The 26,628-nt window shown below is 30.1% G+C and overlaps 1 protein-coding gene and 1 long non-coding RNA gene across 3 annotated transcripts in view; one reads left to right on the top strand and one right to left on the bottom strand.

Moving 5' to 3' along the window:
• LOC112639757 overlaps positions 1–19,599 on the top strand; it is a 132,306-nt gene extending 112,707 nt beyond the window's left edge. The window contains exon 4 of the long non-coding RNA XR_003123660.1: positions 19,415–19,599. This is a non-coding gene — a long non-coding RNA (uncharacterized LOC112639757). The remainder of the gene's footprint in view (positions 1–19,414) is intronic.
• LOC105249312 (atrial natriuretic peptide-converting enzyme) overlaps positions 4,100–26,628 on the bottom strand; it is a 41,687-nt gene continuing 19,158 nt past the window's right edge. The window contains exons 3-20 of one of the 2 annotated variants that reach the window (XM_025414724.1): positions 25,708–25,825; positions 23,200–23,430; positions 22,159–22,427; positions 21,024–21,308; positions 20,519–20,883; positions 19,087–19,211; positions 18,595–18,721; positions 17,253–17,401; positions 16,163–16,361; positions 15,478–15,630; positions 8,276–8,584; positions 7,739–7,880; positions 7,455–7,612; positions 7,195–7,375; positions 6,706–6,859; positions 6,415–6,538; positions 5,946–6,094; positions 4,100–5,568 (exon numbers count right to left, since the gene is read on the bottom strand). In XM_025414724.1, coding sequence (XP_025270509.1) covers positions 5,368–5,568; positions 5,946–6,094; positions 6,415–6,538; positions 6,706–6,859; positions 7,195–7,375; positions 7,455–7,612; positions 7,739–7,880; positions 8,276–8,584; positions 15,478–15,630; positions 16,163–16,361; positions 17,253–17,401; positions 18,595–18,721; positions 19,087–19,211; positions 20,519–20,883; positions 21,024–21,308; positions 22,159–22,427; positions 23,200–23,430; positions 25,708–25,825 — 3,439 coding nt within the window. In that variant the 3' untranslated portion in view covers positions 4,100–5,367. Of the gene's footprint in view, positions 5,569–5,945; positions 6,095–6,414; positions 6,539–6,705; positions 6,860–7,194; positions 7,376–7,454; positions 7,613–7,738; positions 7,881–8,275; positions 8,585–15,477; positions 15,631–16,162; positions 16,362–17,252; positions 17,402–18,594; positions 18,722–19,086; positions 19,212–20,518; positions 20,884–21,023; positions 21,309–22,158; positions 22,428–22,799; positions 22,861–23,199; positions 23,431–25,707; positions 25,826–26,628 lie in introns of those variants that run through there. The other variant, XM_025414725.1, reaches the window with a different exon arrangement.

Genomic DNA, 26,628 nt, shown 5'->3' with positions numbered 1-26,628 from the left:
TTTTCGATATCTGAATTGCTCAGATAATCAAAATCTCGGATCGTTGAAAATCGACTAAAACAGTTCGATATATTAAATCTTGAATGTTCCCCCCACTCCCTTTGAACTATTTAATCACGCCATTTATGTGAATCCTTGCTCCTATGTAGAATATAAATTTGTTTATATAGTAATCTTAAATTGTAATACAAAGTGAAACGCAAAAGACACTCTTTCTTGATAGAGTAATATACGTAATTATTTATACAAATATATTTATGCATTTTTTTTTAACTTAAAAATCGATTCTCTATGCGACATTCATTTCCGACGATATCTAATTTAATTACATCAGAACATCATGTTATTCGAAAAATTTTTTCAATAAAATAAAATTACAACTTTTTAATTTTTGGCACTCCGAACATAAATAATAAAATTAAATACCTCACATTTTATTATATAGTAAACATGTATTACTATATAATATTTATCTCTGTAACTATATAAAATCTTACACTAATTTTTCAGTTTATTACATATAATATCAGCTATATTCTCACTTTGTATTATTCGTATATATATATATATGCTTGCATTAATATATATATATATATATATATATATATATATACGTATATATATTTAATATACATATATTTCTATATAAATCATTGACTTTACACTTCATCACAATATTTTGTTTACGCATCTGCGATCAAAAATATTTGTGTTTCATATTAATCTTACCAAACATTAATAACATAATAAAATGTTTGCAAAATATAAATATATTGTCATATATAAAATAAAATATATACAAATTATTTTTAAAATTTTATTAAATTAATTTTAAAAATTAATAATAAAAATTATATATATATATATATATATATATATATATTCAATTTTATACATAAAATTAAAATTACTAAAAGACAAAGTATGTAAGATGCATAAAAAATAATTGTTAAATACACCTTTTATAATTGGCAGTTACTGTTCTCTAACTGAACGCAAAATAAAGAAAATTACAATCATTCATATCTAATTAAATCCAACAGAGATAAATTTAGATAATTATAGGGATATCTTATAATAATATATAAATAATAATTGTTAATAATTAATATTATAATACATATGAGAATGAAGTGTAACAGATGATTATCATGATAATATACTGCCACTTTGATTGTCTCTATATTATCTTTCTTCAAATATATATGAAAATAATGTATAATATATATGGGATATACTCCGTAAAAATATTTTACAACTCAAATAAAACGTATAGAAATATTAGTTTTTTCTCATCTACTTCAAATAATAGATAATCTCCGATTATGCACCTTTACCTTTCACAGTATATTATCAATTCATATTCAATATATTATATGAGAGTAATTTTAATAGACTATACATCTCCGAATTACAATTAAATATTCTAGTTGTTTAACTAATCACTTTCGTATCCTAAATTTACAAATAATTTCTTATTTTATTCCTTAATAAATAATTTATTGTCCATCATGGAACAGTTCCTAATTCTATTTATTGTCTGCTCACACAGTATTGTCGGTTATTTAATATATTATCCATTTTTACAACTAAACTGTTGTCTGGATACTAAGGAAGACCATTTATTGTCCAATGTTTTTTTTCTTATTGTCTGTAAGTTCTTGCCTTAGAAAATCATTCTGAGATGTTTGAAGTATTAAAATTTTTCCAATTAATAAGAGCTTTTTTTAAATAATGTACTTTCAAAAGATAAATTTACTATTAAAATAAATGCTCTTTAAAAAAAAATAACTACTCTTTACCAAATATCACTTATATGCATTATATTTATTAATAATGCTAATGTTACTATTTCATTAAAATACAACAAAAATATATTGCTTTTATCCTTAAATGGCAAGAAAAAAATTTATTCATTTAAATTTAAAAAGTTTGCCAAAATTTAAAAGCCCAATCTTTGGGCTTTAAAACAAATTTCTTTTGAAATTTGCTCCACTATTATTTTTCGTTACTACAGTTATATAAATTTGTATCTGGCCATCTGTTTAAAGTGGCTCTTTAATTTGTTGTAGAACATTTAACGAAAAAGAGCATAAATTTCTTAAGAATAACAAGCGATCAAATTAACAAATATAGTTTATAAACTAAGCTAAATATTAATTCATCTCGGCCAACAATACTGCTATTCGTCTCGACGCTTAGAAAAAGTCTAAGTTAGAGAGTAAGGCTCCTATAGAGATTCCGTAAACAATACATCTTTTACAAAGTATAGTCATTGAAAAATGATTTCTCTAGAGTGTGCAGATCAAAAAGGTGCTGGTGCAGAGTATTGTCCCTAGAATTCAGTCAACATGTTTCTTACGTCTATATCAAATACAGGCCCTATGTACAGTGACGGATCCCGGCACTTCGAGGTCTTTCCTAGACGCAACTTGATTTGAAATTCTTCCACCCTTCTATAATATGTATACCTACTGTGCCTGACGAAAACTCCGTCACCGTCTACGAACGCTAATCTACAAGCCTCTATGCTTCAAATTGTTGACATTACGTATAACAATTTCAATATTATATTATTTACTTAGTGCTCGATACGCACACATGTAACAAATACTTCGTATTGAATTAGAATATGACAGGCTGAGCAACGCTGTCAAGTATGCAAATTATTTACTTGCAATTATTTTTTTATTCACCAAAAGATATCAGTGATATAATCAATTGAAAATATAACATTGCGATACTATATATAAAGCAAATTTGATATTTAAAATTTTCAATTAAATTTTCAATTAAATTTTCAATTTTCATCAATCAACGAATATATACAGGGCATATCTTAAAAAGCTCCCACTAAGCAAATAGCGTTATTCCTGATTAAAAACCGAGTCGAAAAGTCCTGAACCATTTTTTCCCCAAGATTCGTTAAATAATTAATCGGATTTAAGTATTAAAAAGATTTCTGAAAAGATGAATTGTTGAAAAATTAACACAAAACAGTTTATTTTTTTGCTTATCCAAATCTTCATATGTGATAGCGAGGAAGTTTGCTTTTTATTGGCGCGACTTTACTCTTTAATTACTGCTTTATTAAGGAAAAATGGATCAGGACTTTTCGATTCAGTTTTTAATCAGGAATAACGCTATTTGCTTAATGGGAACTTTTTAAGATACATCCTGTATATATGCAGAATCAGATTTTTATGTATGTATATAAAAAATGTCTTTTATACACATACTAATAATCAAAAATATTCAACGTTCTCAAATAAAATAAATATCGTAATAAATCATAATAAGTGTAAGAAATGTTTATCAAATGTTTTCCATTTTCTCGTTTGCTCAGCCCAACATCGGAGAGTTCTGGCATACCGTATTCTCGATACGATAAACGCTGGAAAATCCGAAACGAACAAAATTATGTGAGCGTAAATAAGCATTTAGACTGCAACGCTGTTTCTCATAGACTATAGTAGCGTTTACAGTAAGATACGTACTGATGTATTACTTCGTCATGGCAGTTCCTCCATCTCTGATTCGTACATTACATTAACACACCTCGAGATTTCCACCTCGTATATTTACACGGGTAAATACGGATTATGATATTGAAATTACGTGATTCGTTCAGCGTTTATCGTGTCCAGCGAAAGGCACGGTACGCAAGACAACGTCCCCCGTATGTCTACATTTACACATGAGATTGTAGTTTTAGATGTCTGACACGTGTTTCCAATAAACACGATTATTCTATAGGTATAACTGACTAGACATACGTTGCAATATTTTTTTACATCGATAAGCACATAGACGGTTCCTGTCGTAGAATATATTGTCGTATGTTATAATATTTCATTTAAAATATTTCTCCGACGGTATACACTGATTGCATTTCATGCAATAATCGTGTATGATATTTTTCCAACGGGTGTGCGCTTAACTCGTTCCTTTACAAAAATACAGTTTGTTTATATATATTGCGCATTTTTTCAATATGTACGTTTTTTTTTTTCTTTACCTTAACAGTACTTGTTAAATTATAATTTTTGGTAATATTAAGATATCTCTGTGTATGTGTATCACAAACTTTTGAAAAATTTTTTTAACTTGTTTTTACACAGGAATATAAGATGTAAAATGAAAGAGGCTATTTCAAAATAACGATTGTAACTTTCCTATTTGTACGCAAGAGGATTGTTCGTAAAAATCACAGATCTTCTATATAATTGTCATACAAATTGTCATACAAATATATAAGTCGCTAGAAATAGAACGACGGTGTAAGTCGAATTTATCTCCGTATTTCAGGAAATATTTAGGAGGATTTTACAAAGTGTTAAATGATAAATTCAGTTGTTTTTTATTATGCTTATCCACGTCATTGTAAACGAAAGATTAAAAAATTTTGTGTTTTATAAAATAGGAATCGCATAAATCCTAAAATGTATAATCTATTATATTAATTACATCGCTTATTCCGCTCTCAAAAACGACTCATATACCATTTAAACGTTAATTATCAATGAATACCGTTAAACGCACACCCTTTAAATCAAGAGTATCGACCACTTGGTGGCTCATATACGGCTGTCCTAAAATCGGCAGCGATACAAAATATTTTTTGTCGCATCATATGCGGTGATTTTCGTTTTGTGCACAAAGCCTCAAGTTTTTTTTTTGTTTTCTTATTTCAATACCAAAAGTACACACATGTCGGCATGTTGATCCTCTAGTAATTTCCTAGAAAATGGCTTATTTTATTTGAACTTATGTACGCAAACCTCCACAGCATTCGTATGCAGCTTCATTTAAATACAGTAGTGTATCCTATATGTTTCCGATTATCTGGTTCTCCATGTTCGAGTGGCTTATCTTATAATTCTTCTTACGAAAAATCGCGAAGGGATGAAACTTGATGTTTAGTCAGACGAGCTATGACTGAGAAAACTGCGATAGCAAATATCCAATATTCGGGGATGTTAATTCACGATATGAGGAGAATTTTTCCTGCTACGATTGCGGTCGATTAATCTTACTGTTATCACTCGAGGAAAGATTGATCGCATTGCGTCGGTATTTATTCAAAGCTCAGCAAACATTCACGATTGCCTGCTCATATCGGCTCCTGCCATCCGTGATTATTCAATTGACGAGATTAATGATCTTCTACTCAGCTCTCTTCTCTCTTCTCAGATATGTAGAAAATATTATTTTCCATGAACGATGTTGAAGACAATTCAGACCACACATATTTACTTTCGATTCTTTCTACGTCGTCAGCTGATAGGAAAGTCCATCCTTTTTCTACTTTTATTTTACTTCGATATTGTCTACAATTTTATCCGACTTGTTGAATATCTCGATTGATTACGTTTCTTCGTTATTTTTATTATCCTCGGAATACTTCGACATTTCTCTTTTAATCCACGATACATATTTGGGCACGTAAGCATAGACTCCGGGCAGTTTTGGATGAGCGCATTTTATGCCCCAGCTAACGATCCCCCCGACGAACCATCTCTCATTGTCGTGACTATCCTGACATAATAGAGGCCCTCCGGAATCGCCCTTAAATTAATTAGCGATTCGCATTATTTTTTATTTATAAAAATAATAGAAAATAACGTAAGATATTTTTGTAAGATATTTTTATTTGAATACGTTAGTTGTTTGATTAGACGATACGAAAAATTATTCGCATCATTCTACAGGATCGATATAATAGAATTGGACAATTTAACAATATTTCGCAATTTTTTTAAAAACGAAAGAGAGAAAGAGATCCCGATAATTAATACCGAGTAGTTAAACTCGAACAATAACACTGTGATTTTAAGACGTATTGGAAAATAATTATCATTTTTTTCCTCGGTATAAATAAATTTTTCGTTGTAATCCAACGGAAGAGACACATGTAAAAGATACAGTTTATTTAAAAAATTTACCTGACATGCATCCTTTCCTCCACTCGAATAGCCAGCGCAAATCATCCCGTCGGTGACGTTCAATTCTTTATGCGCTAACCACATGTTGCAGATTTGTCGATTTAAAACAGGAACTATGACCTCGTTTACAGTCGGCTCATATTCAGATGCTGAGAGAAAACATGAAATAGCAAACAATAAAGCTCTATTTTCGAAAAACGAGAGAAACCATATTACTACTTTCTATAATTAATTAAAAAGTTTAAAGCAAAAGTTTGTTGACTAAATTCATCATCTGTAAAATTTATTTTAATTATGATATTTTACATTCAAAACTATAGGTTTATTTCTTACTTTTGTTCTGAAAATTGCAACTGTCAAAAAGATAAAAAGTGCAGTCTTTATATAAATATAAATAAATAAATAAATATATTTGTGGATATAAACTTTTAATCTCATCGATTTTCAGCGATTTTTCTCTAATACTTACATTCGGTATCATTTTTCTTGCCCCAGCCGATGACGGTACAAAGTGTACCGGGTTTAAGATTAGTGGCAGCAGTTGGTAAACATACGGGCTTCAGATGATCGTTGTAGTGAACTCGCCTTTCCAGCTATGACACAAAGTATATCGCATAAAAAGATATCAAATTTAAAAAGACAATATTTGAATTTAAATAAAAATTAATTATTTTATATGTGACAGATACATCAAGTTTAAGAAATTTAAGTATTTTGCATATTGTTAATTGAATTTAGACTTAATAAAATGTATATTTACCTGGAACAACGCGATATCGTTGTCATGAGCGACACCCAAGTTGTAATTCGGATGAGCGATCACACGTTTCACTTTTAATTTTTGTCCCAGATAAGAATGAGAGAGTCTTCTAGTAATACCTAGCTGTATCGTCCAACCGGATATCTCCGAATGACTAAAATTATTCACGTGAGAGAAATCAATTCGTATTTTTTCGAGATTTTCAATTATTATTAACATGTGATGAAAAAACATTCATTGCTTAAAACTTTCAGCCATATTTTTCTCGCACAAATATTAATTTATTTAATCATATTGTACTTCATATCTACAATCATAAATTATATATAAACATATTGATATTGGAATTTATATAAATATTAATAATAATTCATATAAATATTGACTACCAATAATTGAAAATAATATTTTGTATTTGCATATCATACAGATATATGTTTTGTTTAAAATATGGAAACGGAACGGTGTATTTTGACATCGATTACTTACTTGCCCACGCAATGAGACGCAGTCAGAACCCATTGATCGGCAATGAGAACTCCGGCACAGTAAAATATCTGTTCGGGTCCACCCAGAATAGCTGCGAGAAATGGCCAATCGCCAGGTGATGATTCCATACCACCCACTATTCGTTTCACTCTCGTCTTGTTAACGTTTCTGCGGCCGCAAACTGCAGCAGAATCGATCTGTCACGTGTCGCAAAGAATTCTGGGAAAGATTTCAGAAGCAAATATCTTCGAATAATTTACCGTATCCATCGCAAGTAAGCGTGGTCATAGGATAAGGCTCCCGCTCCTTGATGCAACTTTGAAATTGTCTCAACAAAGGGAAATTCTCCCATTCGATATTATTATTCAGGTTAGGCTGTGTTGTGTTATTCATCAGCAAAGTCAATCCGAGGGAGGCCCTGAAAAAATGCAAGCGCATATACTTTTAATAATGTAGATCGTACATCTCGTATAAGAACTTATAGAATCACATATAAAAAATTTCGACTTTATTATGATTTATCGAATTGGAAAAAATAACTTACCTATATCCCAGCATGGCACAAATCTTTTCCGCCGACGTTAATTTCGAATTCGCGATACATGCTGGCATATATCTACCCATTTCAGCGTGATATACCTCCAAGCGTCCCTCACCAATATCCCCGTTCCTGTTGCTCAATCGCACTGGAAGATGAGAGAAAATATGAGTTCTTTTTTATAAAAATCACATCCATTAAATTAAATATTTTTCTTTTTTTAAATTGACATAGCTGATATATATATGTTATATCCATTAGTATTTTTTAAATTACGTGATTGCCATATTTGTCGTCAGCGTGTCAACGAAAAATGTCAAGATACTTTATTGTTCGAGAAAACTATAAGACCAAAATAAGGAAAAATGTTTTCCTCGATCAAAATAAATTTATTTATTTATTTATAGTCTCCTCAATAATTTAGAACAATTATTTTAACAACGTAATTTTGCGGTAATTATAATACAATTTGCTGTCTACACTTGTAATCCTTAATTTTAATTTAAAAAAATATAGAATAAGAATACATAGAAGTTTTCTTACTGCAATTCCGCTCGTCCTGCCCCCGAGGACAATCCCTAACTCCGTCACAGATATGACTGGCCGACATGCATTTCCTTTCGCCGCAATAACGCGGTAACGAAGAACTTGTGACGGCACTTTCGGCCGAGGGTCCCATGAGTATCTTGCCGAATATGATGGGCGTCGACATCGACACTGAGGACGACGAGTTGGAACTGCACATCCCACATCCGGTCTCGTCGCTCTGATCGGAACAATCGACGTGACCGTCGCATCGCCAATCTAATGGAATGCATCTTGTACGGTCGCATTGAAAACCGCTGTTGCATGCTATAAAAACGAATTGGGACAGAATCATGAAAGCTGCACACGTACTTCCTTCGTGATCGATATTGATTTGCAGTCGCATATATTTCATAAATATTAACCAAAAGTACCCTTCCACCAGTAACCGACATGTGTCAACTTTCGGAATGTGTCACGTACACTTGAAGTTTAACAGAGACTGCGTCGAGAAATTGTAGATAAAATATTTTTAGCAACATCTTGACACGTTCGCTTATTATAATATGAAAATATAATACGAAAATACGAAATAATACGATAATACGAAAATACAATAGGTTAATTAAATATTTTGATATTTCGCATCAATTTTCTGAAATAGATACTTTAATTTATACATATATATATATATATATATATATATATATTTATATAAATGAATAAAGATATTTAATTATATAAATGTTTAAAAATATTTCACTTTAATATCGTGAAAATGAATTATTCTATTTTCTCTTTTTGTTTCTTCTTATTATTTTAAGAGGAATTTGGACACTCATCCAGATATTTTATATAATACTTAGATAAAATATATATTTTTTTAAATATAAATTCCCCAAAGTAAAATAAAAAAAGTAAAATAAAAAATACTATTATATTCATACAAATTGCATAATGATATAACAACTTGCTAAGCATATCGAAAGCAAATTTTCTCACATCTTCGTCACATTTCGCGTAAAATCTACCACACATTAGAGAATATATATAAATAAATAAATAAAATAATATGTATAAATAAATAAATAAATAAATAAAATTATCCAAAAATACAATTGAATATAAAATTCCTCTGAATATAAAATTATTTTTACAAAATTATTTTTGACATTTAGGAGAAAAATCGTTATGTACTTAATCATGACAATAATACTTCACAATAATACTTCGTTATTATCGACATTTTTGAGATTTTAACTTTCTCAGAACGTCGCTATAAATTATAAAAGTTTGAAGATATTTTCCGCACATCGAAATGTCTTTGAACTACCTTACATTACATTCTCGCGCCAAGAGATGTTAACATTATCGACATTCCCTGCCATCGTGATATTATATCTTCCGCAATATGTCTTCTTGTACGATGGACATGATCGACCTCGTAGCTTAGTTCGATACTTTTACACGTATATATGTGTATATATATATATATATATATATATACACATATATACGTGTAAATATACGTGTATATATGTGTGTGTGTGTGTGTATATATATATTATACATTGCATCAGAGACGCGATATGTACACGTGCATCGAACGCGACTCAATAAAGCTGCTTGGCGCCGCAGATGGGTCGTCATACGATAGTTTAATATGGATTTTGCAATTAAGATTCCATCAGCGGTGACACACGCGATGTAACTCGGGGCCAACACAAAATCCGCGATACGCAGCCTGTACACAATGTGCGGTAACACGTACGCGTGCATACGGAGTGTCGCTAAACTTCTTCAATAATTACAGCGTCAGATACTGCTTTTACAGTGTCACATATAATGTATTACATAATAGAAGCATATGTCGAGAAATTTTCTATCATATAAATATTTCAGTTATAATAACAATATGTAAAAAAAATGCAATACCAAGAGAATCTACGTTTGCTTGGAAATATATGTTTAAAAAATTCTCCTCGATTGAAAACATGAATATAATTCGTATCGTTAACACAAATTTATTTATTTTTTAAGAATTAATTGTTTTAAGAATAAAAAAGAATAAACAGAAAAGAGAACCCTTTAGTACATAAAGAGAAATTAATTAATTAATTAATACATTTTTATCATTCGCACAAGAAATGGGACATTAATGAATGCAAATTGCAGAATATTCGCGATCGAAGAGCGATATATATACATATAAAAGAAAAGAATATTTAAGATATTATAAAAAAAAAACATTAAAAAATAAAGAGCCCCAAAGCATGATTTAGATGAAAAAAACCAATAATATTAATAAAATAATATTAAAGTAAAAATATGTAATACTATTAATAATAATATTAATAAAACAAATTTTGATCATTTTTTTATTTCAGTATCATACGAGTGAACCGTGTAAATATTCTTCAGTTTACAAAATATAATTTTTAGCGCCACTTAATCAGCGTTAATCAACAAAAACATTTACTGAAAATGTTTTAAGTATTTAACGCTGGTTAAATGGCGATAAAAATTTTATTCAAAGAATATTCAGACGTCACTATCTTCGATTTATTGGTTAACGCTGATCTAACAGAGGATTTTATACATTCTGGCCATCAGTGGGGTGACTATATCGCAGAAAAATTTTCATGCTGTATTGGGATTTGAATCCAAAATTCTTTATATAGCAGGCAAACATTTTTTGCCGCCTCAATCACACTGGAGATAAATCAAAATACAGAATGAGAAATAAAAGTTTTTTTCATATATTTCATCAATTTTTCTTTTTTTTCAATTCGGGCCTTAAAAAATAAAAATAAATAGCTACATTTAATTATTACTATGAATATTAAATAATTATTTTAAATATTAACTATTATTCCAATTTAAAATACATTAAGATATATAAATATTAACTGTTATGCAATAATTTAAAATATATAAAAAGTTATATCCTAATTAATAAAGATTCATTCATAAATATATTCAATCATAATCATTGCTTATGCATTAGAGTATTGTCATTTTTTTTCTTTCTTTCTCTTTTTCTTCAAAATATTTCTTTACAATATTTTCAATTACTTTGATATTCACTTCTTGCACACACGTATACTTTACGTCATTTAATTTCAAGCCGTGCTTAGTGAAGATACGAATCTTAGCAAAAACTCAAATGCATGGTCTTCGTTAAATAGTCCAATTGTTCTTGATAAAATTTCAGAGAATGAAGATAATTTTCTTTAGATAAAGTATTAGAATTTACTGATTAATAAAAGTACTTTAATAAAAGTATTTCCACGCTTATAAATGTATGTAATTTTATTTAGTTGAAGGGAGAGAGAGAAACGACATCGTTGAAGAATCTTGAAAGTTCATTGAACTCGTCCGATCGAGTGGACCTTGTAATTGCAACGCGACTCAATCTTAATTAAGCACGGATGCAAATGGATTTCTCTCTTTATCGGCGACGCGGATCCGACAATCGTGAGTTAAATTCCATCGCACGCGGGGCGAACGAGCACTTCCGATCAATTCCGTTCGCCATGCCTGTCACCGCGATTTATGTAATATTTGCTTTGGAAATTGCAGGGTGTGTACGCGCCCGTGCGCGATCATTTAATTCTCTCTCTCTCCTCTCACATCACAAAACCGCCCCACGAGCTTTTGAACATCGTTATCGCGTTATGCGTGTTGTACGTGACTATCTTTTAAACTCGACGAATGATATTGTTCGAGATGTTTTAGAATATTGTGTGTATCTCTCGTTGCTTTACAAACACTTCTGCCATCATATCCCCAACAAACTAAAACTAAAACACTACACAAATATAAGAAAAGAGGAGCAGGGCTAATGCATTTTCCGCAACGTTTCTTCGAGAATAATATATCGCATATTTATGTTACAATAATAATTTTAATAACAGCTACAACAATCGTTATCTGATATTAAAAACTTATGATATATCTGATATTAAAAGCTTTTTTATATTATTCTTTTTATATATATATATATATATATATATATATATATATATAATAAAGGAATAAAATAATAATAATAAAAGAATAAAAGAATAAAATGGAATTATTAAAATTTTCTCTTAAATATACATGAGAGAAAATTTGTCGTGATTTTTTTTTGCCATAGAGAATTAATTTTTCGCGGTGAGATTTGTTCCCGTTGTGATAAATTTGTTCTTTTTCTCTTTTCGATTTATTTTTTTTTACAGTGTATTCTTATATTTTTAAGAGCGTCATTCATAACACTGACAGCTTAAGAGTGCCATTACATCACATTATATTTTTAAAAGCCGCAAGACAATGTTTCGAAAATTTTGAAACATAAGCGGATTGAATCACATGTAATTTTGGATATAAAAGCAGGAATGCACTGTTTCTTTTTATCTTTTCGCTATTCAACGAATTTTTCATTATGTATATGCATTATATAAGTGTTTAAATTATTCGGAAATAGAGATAACAAGAAGCGAGCAAGGATTCTTAATATTAATGCATATTAATGTATTAATGTGTAATAATTAATCCGCGCGGAAAATCTAGACCAATTATAATTGTTTTATTAATATATAATCCAATAAAAAAATAGGAGGTTTATTATATTCCGCCAATACGTCACATTGTCTTATTTTGATGTGACATGCCGAATTTCCTGAGCTAAATAATCCACGAACTCGATCGATAGCCAATAATCATAGTCGTTTGATTCATAGATCTAATAGAAAACCCGGATTTCGATTCGCGAAACGCTTCTTATTATTCCGGATTCTCTTCTCGTGTCTTTCTCGCATCCTAATTATATCCTTCTTACATTATTTTACCTCTAATTCTTCTAAAAAGGAATTCGTTCGAGCGAGCACCCTATCGTAATTCGATACGCAAATAAAAACTACAATAAAAAACGTATCGATACTTTTTTCAGCTGTTTACGTATCACATATCATATCAAAAGTGTAAAAAAACATGTTTATTTACATGTCCATCTGTCATCGACTTTCTTATCGCGTTCAAGTGATTTATGTCTTAATTCAATTGAGACTATTTACTCCCACAGATTTGTTTCATATATTTTACTCCCACGCGCAATTATAACATCGGTGCATCTGAGCGTTTCCCCTTTAAACTTAGTTTATCAAAGACGCGCTTAATATATTATTGATATTTTTCGATTAAAGCAATTGTCGTTTGCATAAGAAGTAAATGTTTACATTATTTATATTTGTTTATAATTCTCAGCTATAATAACGTTATAATTTATATATTTATTTTATTAATACATTAATGTATATTAATATTAATGCATTAAATTACTTCTATTCATTTAATGTATATTAATATTAATGCATTAAATTACTTCTATTCATTTAAAGCGTATTTAAAATATCTTCTAACACGCCGAAACAAAAATGAATAAAAAAATAATTAATGTGTGTGTGTGTGTGTGTGTGATAGTTTATGTATTAACATCAATACCATTAAGAAACTGGGGATAGCAGTTTAACAATAATTATTATATATCAATAATTTTCTCATCACTATTTATTATCGTAACATTTCTGTGAATTAGAATTTAAGCTTTCTTTAATTTAAAAAAATAACTTATATATTACAGCAAAAATATTATTAATTTTAATTACAATTAATATATTTTATTTTTAGAAAGATATAGTAAATAAATATTTAAGAATTAGTTTGTTCTTTAATGAAATTTTTTTTAATACGTACGATTTTATAATAATCATTCACAAATAAATGATTTTTAACTTGCATTCAATATAAATTGAATCAAGTTTTTACCTTGAATATCTGGTTTTAAAGCGTACGTTTGTTTTAATATTGTTAAAGTCATAATGTATGTGAGGAAATTAATTAGCGATATATTGTAAAAATAAATTTACGCATTAATATGCATTTTCTTATATCTAGAATTACAATTCATTGATATATTTAATTATCATTAAAAGAATTAAATCTTTACAGAAATGGTTGCGAGCGAGTTTAATAGACCGAGCGTATCTAGCGAATTTCATGAGATATAGCCAAATTACTATATAAAATAGAACATAAGAGAAAGAGAAAGAGAGAGAACGAAGAACACCAAATATAAAAGCGAATCCTAGATATGAAAGGACAAGCGAACAATGGATATCGAGTTAGTCAACAATTAGTTCCGTTTTGCGGATCCATTCTGTATTTAATATTCACGTGTGATGAATTGGCATAGAACAAAAGCACGAAAAATACATAAATAACTATTATTTCGTATAAAAGCTCATGATGCAAAATATTTTATGCAGTGGTATGAGTGTGTATTATGATAAATGTTTAATCTGACATTAACTTCCGAAAGTGAAAGATACATTTCACGAAACAGGGATCAATATATTAAATATTTATATAGAGTAAAACGGGATTTAATGTGCTTTTCATTTGCTTAAATTAATATAAAATATACTTATGATGAACAGATTATCGACTCCTGTTTTGATCATATTTATTAGTACGTTCATTATGTCAATGAGAGAACCATTTTTCCTGCCAGGGCATATTACATCATTTTACTTTATTATTATTCTCGCTTTCTATTTTATTGATTTCTTTTTATAATATTAATTATTAAAAAAAATAATGCATTATAAAAATTAGCTTTATCTGCCAAGCGAACAGTTTCTCCATTGCAAAAACTGTTTAAACGCTGCTTTTTTAATCCATTATTAAGAACAAAGGAAATATAAAAGTTTTTTCTTTGATTGAATATATTTTTAATTGACTTAATTGACATCAAGATTATTTTAATTCTCCAATTTTATCAGCTTTTTTATCAAACATTTCCTTTTATTCGATAAGCCTCTATTAAAGATGCAAATATTCTTCAAAGAAATGATGGAGAAATTCCAGTAATAAAATAATTGAGAAAAAATGTCGCATAAAATATACACATGATTATATAATATATACGTGAATATATAAACGATAAAAAACGTTGAGAGAAAATATATCAAATAATTCGTCTTCTTTTGTTTATTATGAGCTTAAAGTAAAGACGAACTTTTAACTTTTCTTTGATCTGGTAGGAAAATACAAGATTTAGTCAGGAATAATAATGAAATGGTAAAGTATAAAAAGTGAGACGATAAGCTGTGGATTTATCGTGCTGGTGTTGAAACTTGAGTGCTAAAATTTTTTTTTTAAATTTATTTTTCACTCACTCGCTCTCTGGGCTCTTTTCTCTGCTTCGATCACTTCGTAATATCCGATGCATTCATCGGGATTTGAACTCTCGGGAAAGAGTTCACACTCCAAATAATCCGGGAGAGACAAACCGAAAACCTTGAGAAAGAAGCCGCAGCGTCTCTTGGTTTCTGAAATTGATTGAAGAGAAATTTGTTTTCTCGCCGGTCTCGAAACTGGAATATCAAGTAGTTATAAGGGTTGTGATATTCCAAGTTCAGGAAATATGGCGATTCAACGGGTATAAAGATTTTATCATATATTTACATAACCGAACAGTGAGAACAAACATTATTAAAAATTTACGTTACATATATCTCGTTTGTCGAATAATACAAATTTAATATCGACAAAATGAAAATTATTTATCAAAAATTCGAATAATTGTTTCAGCATCATATTATTTATCAAAAATTTATCAAATTATTTATCAAAAATTCGAATAATTGTTTCAGCATTATATTATAACACATCGTAAAACGAAATTATGACACAATAATTATATCAAAATAAAATATATCATAAAATAATATATTAGGATAAAATGCAAAATAAGAATAATCTCTCCGTTAAAATATATAAATAAATAAAAATAAAATAATTTGTTCTGTAAAATTAATAAATAAAATCGCCATTCCTGGATAAAATAACAAACAAACTTACGATGGCAGAGACTGCGACAAGGAAATACGACACGACCGCCGTAACCGCATTTTGGCACGAAGACGCTGCACAGAAATAGGGCTGCCAATTCGTAACATCTGACATCGACAACGGCATCGTAAAGCTCCAATTCGTGCTGGGCCTCTCGCTGTCCGAAATTGCCCATGTAATTTGGGAACACGGTATAGTTGTACGGAACCTGCAATTAAGATTTTGCGATCACGCATGAATCTCTTGGAAATTTCATTATCGTAGGAGATGTCAAGGAGATGTCACCATCCCTTATAGGAAAATCATGCTTTATAGGAGGGATTCAAACCGCTATTAATTTAAATCGCTATTAATTTAATCAGATAAAGTACATTTAAAATCCGTAGTAAAAATTAAAACGATTAATTAATGGAGAATTAATTAGAATTAATTAATCATCTCGAAGGAAGAGAATTTTCTTACGAGCGAACTCCAATTCGAGATGTCTATCTTAATGAAATGAAATTCACGAATCACAATTGTTATCGTAAGACTTCCGTATTAAATCCCCTAATGTGAGGTAACACCTTCGCGATTTTCGTTGCCGCTCGATCTCTCGTTCATGCCCGGACACGTACGTTTTCCAGAACGCGCAACGAGAGCGCCTTATGAATTTTAAAACGTACGTCGGTCCAAGCATGCGCACGTCACGCCGAAATAGTGGGGAAAAAAGTAATCTTGAAATGTATTCTCAGGGACGGATGCGTTGAAATTACGAGCGACGACGGCTGCTTCTAATGCCTGTCGACGGACATTTTCCGCAGGAGGGTGAAACTAACGTTGTCACTCTCGAAACTCGAAAACAAGTGGCACGCCGGAACAAATTCCGGAGTATCTGACCTACACGTCCATTTTTCACGATATTATTTGGAATTTTTCTTTTAAAGAACAGTCAAATATCCTTTCCCGTAAAAAAAAATAATATGAATAATCGCTAGTAAATAGATGTTGATCGATTGCTCTTCGTATGAGGGAATGAAATATTTCTGGAACAGGATAATGATTTCTTTTGATTGAATTTCGAATAAATGTGCATTTAGATGAAATATAGCATAGTTACATTATGTTGCTGACAAAAGTTCACGATGATGGGTAAACATACTCCTGGGGCAGGATTCTTATCCTCCGTTGAATGCGTGCGTTCAGCTATCGGGATGATGGTGTACATGGCTCCTTTGCCCAACTTTAAGTCACTTTCGGGAACTTTTGCTAATCAATGAAAAAAAATACATACGTCGATATAACAAGAGCAAATATTCGTTAAAATAACATAGATCGGTATAATTTATTATTTTGTCATTAATCAAATTACAAGGATTATAAATTAAATATATATTTGTCGTGCGTTGATTCCCCCCAGATTTGTCTCGGAACAAAAAAAATATATCGATATACCAGTCACATTGGAGTATCTAGTAATCTGGGAAATACGTGTGCATGTGTGCACGCGCATATATGTGTGGGCATATGTATATGTGGGTTCTAAACTTTCGTAATTATTATCATGTCACCTGCAGAGACACGCGATGGCACTTAACATCGCGATGTTTCCAAATATTATCACTCGGTATATGCGGGCGTTACTGTAGATTATCGTGAAATTATAAAGAGGTAAATGCATTAAATTAAAAATATATCTTTTAATTACTTTATAAAAAGTGCGATAATTCTCAAGTGCTCATAATTGACAAATAATTTCAAAATAACTTCATGTATAAATTGTACAGAATTGCAATAAAAATGTTATTTAATTTGTTATTTTAAAATTATTCTCGAAATGAGTTAAAATTGATCCCGCTGTCTGATAATTAATTTAATCCACTACAAATTTAATGTGCGCTAATAAAATATTTGATATTTCAAAGATAAAAGGCGTTAAAAAATTAATATACATATATATACATAAGAAGCATCACGAGGAATATCTTTCATTGGTTGCTAAGCTAATGTTAACATTTGAAATCAAATGGATCGCGTGAACTCGTGGTGTTATTGATCTTTCGGTCATGCGAAGCTCACGTTGTTCTACATACGCGCGAATTAAAGCATTTAGAGAAGCGAAAACAATCGTGTTAATTTCGGTCAGATACTACGCATTGTGTTCAATGGTTTTCGATTTCACTCGCATTATTTATTATACGTCTAGAGAAAAATATAACATTTTTTCAATGACTTTAATAATTTTACTTTTTAACCTTAACTTGATTAATGATATTTAATTCTTTAAATCTTGATAATAATTTAAATTACCAGTATTTACGATAATTTAAATTAGCAGTATTATATATTATGCTATATTATAGAAAATATTTGCATTAGTGATTTGATTGAGAAAAGGGAAAGAGGAAAGGAAAAATAGAGCTCTATCGTGTAATATATAATTAAATATTTTATAAGCTCACTTTTGAGATACGCAGCTATACCGCCGGCAATAGCCAACAGGGCGAGGGCATTAAGCAGAATCTGTATAAATCTGAAACGTAGTCTTCCCGTAGTCACGTAGTGGCTGCTAGTCATGTCCTTGATTATCTGAGCAGAGACAGACAGTCACATCAGGAATTCAGAACATGTGCTCGCAAAATACACACTATGATGTTAGCAAAAAATAAAATGTGATGTAAACTATGTAAATAAACATTTTCTACATTTAACTGTTTAATTTTAAAATGTAAGAATTCGAAAAAATCTAATTTATATATTTAATAAAATTAAAATGTATACATTAATTTAATATTTAATAAATTATTATTTAATTATTTAATAAAATTATTTAATAAAATGAAAATAAAAATTTATATATTTAAAGATCGAAGATATATCTATATAGGAAAATCGATATCTTGCACGTTTCCACCCTTAACATTGACAGTTGGCGTTATATTTGGCTTACTCACTTTGTGATGCAGGGAACTATTGTTTCCATGAATTCTGACGATGGTCTGCAAACTGGCCGGCGTGCTTGTCGACTTCGTTATCGGCCTACCAGATGAGTTGTCAGGCTCCGACACCAAAGCTCTGTCTGAAAAGCATAAAGAGCGAAATCGATCATTTTGCGGGATTTCTTTGTCGCGTGAAGTCGATTTATCGTTAATTTAAAATGTTTTCAAAATATAAATTTTAAAAATTGTGATACGCTAAATACGTTAAATTTTTTGCAAATTGAATTTCTTTCCTGATTGGGAGACTTTTCGTTTCTTATTCCTTTTGTTTGTTTTGTTTCAGATAGACATATTTAACAATGGTATAACGGAGCAACAAAATAAATGGAATAAAAGAAATGACGTGTGTGTGGGCGACAAAAGTGAGAAAAACTTTTCATCTTGTTTCTCGCGGCTGTCGCGTTTTGCGGTGGCATTTATCCGTTATTCTCAAGGAGCAACCTTAAGCTTTGCGAAAAGAATAAAATAACGAGAAAATTTCAATTTTATATGCCTTAGATAGAATAAAGAGAAAATGTCATAGAATACTTCTCTCTTATATCTTAAGTCTCTGTTTAAATTAATTTTTATAACTTTTTTTATAAGTCAATATATGTAATGTATTATTAATTATAAAAATTATCTTTATTTTAATTTTATTAACACTTTTAATAATTTAATTTTAATTTTAATTTAGATATATACATAAATAATATTAATTTAACATTTCAAAATGCAATGTATTTATTAATTATAATATTTATATAATTGTTAATATCATTTTCTGTTATTTTATAAATTTCATTAAAATTCTAAATATATAATTATGTCTATATTAACGATCATTTGTGTCTGTATATTGTTTACAATTATAAATTATTTGGAATGTTTAGAGAACTATACGAAAAATTGCGTTACAAGCAATCCTCGCAAATGTCTTATTCATTTTGACATAAAGCCGTAAAAGACTAAGAAAAGAGATAATATATCACTTTGATATCATAAGTAAATTTGCAGAAAAGTCTTTTAGCATAAAATACAGTGTTCCATCTAACTTTTTAAGCTTTACAGCAAAATTAATTTACAAAATATTTATTTATTAAACTTAATAAATGAAATAATTTTTTGAAATTTATATACTATTTATGATTTCTAAGTTGAACAGCTTTTATTTTATTTTCCCTAACAATCGACATTATTTATATATACCGTTTTAAAATAAATTTTATTGTAGGATTTAAGAAAAAATAGATATTATATATAAGATATTATATTTTATAAAAATTATCTTATGCTAACAAATTCTCTCCTTTCACGATGCTACTATTCTATCTGCTAATGAATTCTTTGCCAACGACAACGCTTCTTCCCTAAGAACGAGTCAATAAGCTTCGCAAACTAAACATACCTGGGACTTTGCCATGCTTGTGAGGCAGAAGAGGTGCTTCCATTGTCTTGCTGGTATAACTGGGCGAGCTGGTCTGACTGAAACTATCCGAGGAAACGTTACTGTCCTGTCGGACACTGATAGGTTTCGGTACAGGATTCTGACAAATGGCGCTCAGAGGCGGTGGTAGATTCGTCTGCGTTGCCTTCGGCAATTTCTCGAGTTTCTCGCTGCCGCCTCGCTCCTTCCTGAGATTATGTTGTAGAATATTCCTGGCTCTCTCCATATCACTTTCGTATTTGCTTCGTGTTATTGGATGATGCTGTTGCTGCTCGCTATGGAAACGTCTGTCGAGCTCCTGCGGGATACCTTCCAGGTCCTCGTATCTAAATATAATGCGAATCGCGCTTTTACATTCACTCGACGAGTCAATTAGGAGAGTCAATCTGCATTTATGAATTAAAATGCGCGATGAAAATATAGAGAAAAAGAGAGAAAAAGAAAGAGAGCGGGGAACTTGTCGCACCTAGGTGGCTTGTCCTTGTTTATGCGTCTTTCCATCTCCTGACGTCGACGATCATCATCTTCGTGCAAACGTCTCTCTAGATTCTTCGAGGCCGCTTGCAGCTCCTCGAACTTTGATCTTCGATTCTCGCGATTAGCTGCCAAAATCGTCGCGTACTTTGATTCATCCTTCGGAAAGATCTCCCTTCGAGGTAACGACGTCTCTTCTCTGGGTTTACCTTCGCATGATTCTTTCTGCTCGGAATTGCTGGATTCGTTTTCTTTCGTAAACTTCGATAATTGTTGTCTATTTCAAAAGGAAAAGACTTCCTTGTGATGTGGTTAAGATAATGTTATTTCTCGTATTAATAATTCGTAAAAAATCTTTAAAATCATCAGATTTGCAATTATCAGTAATTAACCATTTGTTCAAAACACTGATTAAGGTAAAAATATTATTTTTTTATAATTTTCAAAGCTCAAATAATTCTCCAAATTATTATATTTGCTTTGATTAAAGCACAATCACTACATATGTATTCTAAAAAAATAGGGAATTTATTGAAATAAATAATCATTCTTACGGAATTAATTTTTTTTAATATACGATTCATATTCATTTTAAATTACAAGAGATTCAGAAATACGCGTCAACAGTTACTAGAATACCTGGTGGATATTTTTTAATGCAACGAATAGAATCTAGACTTACGCTTCGTTTAACGAATCTATCATGAGCGTAATCGTCCGTAATATCTTGCGCCAAATCGACCCAAACTTTAGAGAGATAGAGAGGAAGAGAGAGAGAGAGAAAAAGAGAGAATGCAAGTATGCTTCAGGGTAGTGAAGCGCGGCAAAATCCTGCATTGGAGTAGTTTTAGAGTATTTCAAAAGTACTCGGCGTTAAATATAATGGATTCTATATAATATGTATATACAAGTCCGATAAAACAATTGCTTACATATTTACACGATATGGTGCACAGAACAGCACAATAAAATAATGTGCTGTAGAATCATCTCAAAAAATTCCAAGAAATATAAGAAGAAATAAAAGAAGAATTACGTATATATGTTATAGTAATGTATAATTAAAAAATAATAAAATTATATAAATTGTAAAATTATATAATTACCTATATAAATAATATAATTACCTATTATGTCGGGAAACGGTAGCAGTTCCTTGTCGTTGACGAGTGTCCATTCGACCATTCGAGTCTTCGAACTTGGCCTCAGCGCTCTTAACAATTCTCTCGTGGAGTCTCTTCTCAAGATCCAACGAGGCCTTCTGCAGCTCCTCAAAGCTCGAATTTTGCGCGAGCTTGCGTCCTTCCTGAAAGTTCGCTCTCTCGAAGTCGACCACGAAATCGTTATGCTCATTCGTCTTCTGCTCCTCTTTTTCGCCGTAACTTAGTAAGTAATTCTGTAATGCGCAAAGAAAAGAAAGCATAGAAATTTATTTCAAGTTCCAGCTCGATGAGCTAATGATTTTTAATGATGTCGAAGTAATTGATATAAAGTTAATTCATTAATTCATATTCAAGATAACACAAATTGACAGATACCAACTTTAATATTATTAAGAAACATGAGTTATTTTATTCTCAGTATTTATTGAATGATTAATGTGAGTGACTTTTTAAAAAATATAGCTAATGTTTAGTCAACTTTTTAATTTGTACTCATAGAGAGAATAAAATTAGGAAATATTATGTGTTATTTCGAGATCGTTGTGAAAATTGTGTAGGTAGCAGAAGAATAATTTTCTCTGAAGTTAATATTTGAAGGTATTTACATTAATTGTTACACTAATGTAGTACATATTCTATTGCGAACGAGAAATGCAAATTACGGAGCTTACAAATTTCGAGAATTGAAATCGAGATGCGTTCACGTGATCGAACTAAAATAGACTGGCTAACGCAACTGTTTTTCGTTTTCGTTTCGATCAGCTGAGCCGATCAGCTGACGACAACTCGGTAACGCGGGACGCACGCGGTAAGACGCGTGGACAGAAAGAAACGTAAACACCGTTGATCGAAATAATAAACCGTTGCACGAGATGAATCTAAGTTAAATTTAAAAGTCTTAACACTATGGATGATTTAATCAGAAAATTCTATTTTTGGAATAGCTATAAACAATTTACTTTCAATATTGTTTCTTTCACGAGATTACTCACATATTATGCTCACCTGTGATTTCTGATCTTGATCTCTGAAAGGACCCAAGTCTATAAGTTTTTCATTTGTCGAGTCTATCTTGTTCCATGCAGCCAACATCCTCGATGCGGACGAAGGATCACTCGCTTTGCGACGAGTCACCTGATTGTCTTGCCTGGATGTGGGTTGCAGGGGTATAGGTTTTTCATTCTTGCTTCTCTTCGGAATCGCTGGCGGCCTCAGCGGAATCGGAGGTGGTGCTACCTGTATTAAAAATAGAGTGCTCTATATCTCCTCTTTATGTTCATGTTTTTTAAGAATAATAAGAAAAGTTTCTTTCTTTTTTTGTTTTTTCTTTCAGGTCTTATTATTTTTTAAAAAGTTTTTAATCTCAAGTTTTGGGGAATAATACACATTAAATAGACCAATAAAAGATGTTCGAGAATTAAATTTTTTACACAAGATTTCATTTGTTTTTATATTTTTTATCAGGTTTTCCTTTGATTTTGATTTAAATTTTTAATTTAGTTTTTATACTCTTTTATATTTAATGGCTTTACGCGGATTATAAAAGTTACTTTGGGAAAATTCCCTCTTAGACAAATACACTAGTAATTTATGGTGAAAATCATCATTTCGTAATAAGTGTTCACTGACAACGAGTTACGTGATTTGCGTAAATTGACGTGAAAGTTACGCGCAAAGTTACAACGCTTATCACTGTTCGAAGATAAACATCAAGTTTAACCGGCTTGTTGACATGCGTAAAGTAACATACAAGTTCATTAGCTCTAAACATTTATCGTCGACAAACCCTCTTTGCATGAATCACGCTTTAATACCTTAAGCACTTTAGAGATGCGTTTATCGAGTGCTTTGAGTGTCATCATATTTTTCTCGAATTTGTTGATAAACAAACATTAATCTATTGATGCTTTACGTTTATGTAAAATAAAAAATATAAGCTTCCATTTCCACTAATAAATCTAATAATTGCATATACAGGGTGTCTCATGACTGAAGGTCCATACTTTAAGGGCATGATGCCATTTAGAGTAAAAAAAGTCTAATAAACATATGTCCGCAAATGCTTCCGCGTTAATCTAATATATTTGATCTTTTTACTTTAAAGTTCACACATGCTAAAACATTACACTAATATAACAAGATTTATTATCTGTTTTTAATTAAATTAGATCTTAGATTTAAATTTTTCTCTTTCCCTATAATAATACAAACTAATGCAAATTTAAGAATAAAAATAACAAATAAATTTTGAATACGTATTATTTTTATATGATAAAATTTGACGAGTTTTATTAAAAATCAACAATAAATTATCTATTTTTAGTTCAAATCATACTAAATGAAAAATATTTAAAGTACAATGGTATATTACATGTACATACACAGGATAATGTTTTAAATATTCATTAAAGATATTTTGATGCAACAAATTTACAAAGAAAAGATGTTTTAAATAAGAGTTGCTTTATTTTATAAAATAAAAAAGTAGTGATCTTGAATAGTAAAGTCGTATCAAAATTAAAAACAGAGAATTTTTTTTCAAATAAGAACTCTTTCAATTTTTATCGCTTATTCTTGTAACTAAAATTGCATTATTACAACATTAAAATATCATTAAACGTCATCTCGCGTATGATACACGATTATATATTTTTGTAACGTAATTAATCTTTCTTTCCGCAAAAGACCATTGTGCAAAATTTTAATTTAACCGATCAATCTTTCCTTCTGGCAATATTAATCCGTAAAGTAGCGGTGTACCGCTAACTACCGGTGGCTTTAGCCGCCTGATTTAAGATGATATGAATGTTATATATATATATATATATATATATATATATATATATATACATTGAAATACCGACGATGCGGTTGCAACTTTCCAAACTTATCTCGTGGGAGGAAATACAAAGTTCGAAAATCCCTTTAGTACCTCCCATTCTGTCTCCTTTGCTCATTACAGCAACTTTCCCTTTAACATGTTTCAATTATCCGACATACAATGTTTTATCAGACCAGATAGCTGACAAACTATAAATATGTATTAATAATTAATGTTTTCTTTGGCGAAAATGTACTCCAACATATTTATTTATATATATTTGTTACATATATTTGTTTACATATATTTATTCTACATATGATTATATTATTATAAATGTGTGTCAATATAAGAAATAAGAGAAAAATCTTCGAATAATATAATTTTATATCAATTTTATTTTATTTTATATTTTATATTATACTTATCGAGATAAAAAAAGAGACAAATATTTAATTAAGTAATATTTTAAATAATTAATGTTGGCAAATATGTATAACAAATATGTTAAATGATTTATATAAATAAGATATTTTGGAGACTGTCGAGATTTGTTAAAATTAAATCATAATTAATCTCGAACGAATACATTCTAAATCAAATAAATAATGAAAATACGATAAAGAAAGTCGCGTTGAAATTGAATTTATTAATTTACGAGACAATAATCAGAAATAAATAAAATTTGTTACCGCTGGAGTAGCAGAATGTCGACGTGGTATTGGCGGCGGTATATCATTTCCGGTGAGCGGCGGTTGCGGAAGTAGTGAAGTTCTAGCTGGTAGACTAACGCTATGAATTCTGCTCTCCCTGAAATTCAAAATATATCATTGAAACTCTCCCTTTCTCTGTCGCTATCAGTTTTCGTTCAATTTTAATTTATTAATAAAATAATTTAAATTAAAGAAAAACAGTTAATTAATTAACAATATCTTCCCATCAAGAATTTTTGGGACCGATAGATCTTCCTTATTACTAAACAATTGCTATAATTTCATTACTACAAATATTTAAAAAGAATATAAAAGAGAGGTAAATAATGTAAACATTTTCAAATGCGATTACAATATTATTGTAATTTAACCTTAAAAACTATCAAAATAATCTTTGCGTTGCGGAAGAGCATACGCCGTATCCTTTCTCTAGTATTAGACATAATAAATTGCATCAGTATATTTGCAATTGTTACTGTCTCCAAGTTATAGAAATTAATAAACGTTGAAACGGCTTTTAGATGATCCAATCACAGTGTCAGTCGTTAAAAGCCAAACATTAAAGTTATGCATGACGAAATAATATTATATAGTATCGCATTATTTTATAAATATCTATCTAATAACTTTTATATTGACAAAAAACACACGTCTATCTACACAGAAAAACCCATTGCGATTTTCCAGAAATCGTTATGTTTATCTTATAGCTGCAAAGTTCGTGTATCTGCTTTTAAAAATGTTCACGTGTTACGTATCAAAGTGTATTATGATATTCATATATCAAGAATTTATTGCGTACATAGCCTTCTCCGAATATTACGCTTCTTCAATGTGACATATTTTTCGCATAAGATAAAAATATCCATGACAAAGTATATGTATGCATACAAGTGTGTA

This window comes from Camponotus floridanus, unplaced genomic scaffold (assembly GCF_003227725.1).
Source record: "Camponotus floridanus strain SB8 unplaced genomic scaffold, Cflo_v7.5 scaffold89, whole genome shotgun sequence".
Classification (NCBI taxonomy): domain Eukaryota; kingdom Metazoa; phylum Arthropoda; class Insecta; order Hymenoptera; family Formicidae; genus Camponotus; species Camponotus floridanus.
This window is presented reverse-complemented; position numbering and strand designations above follow the sequence as displayed.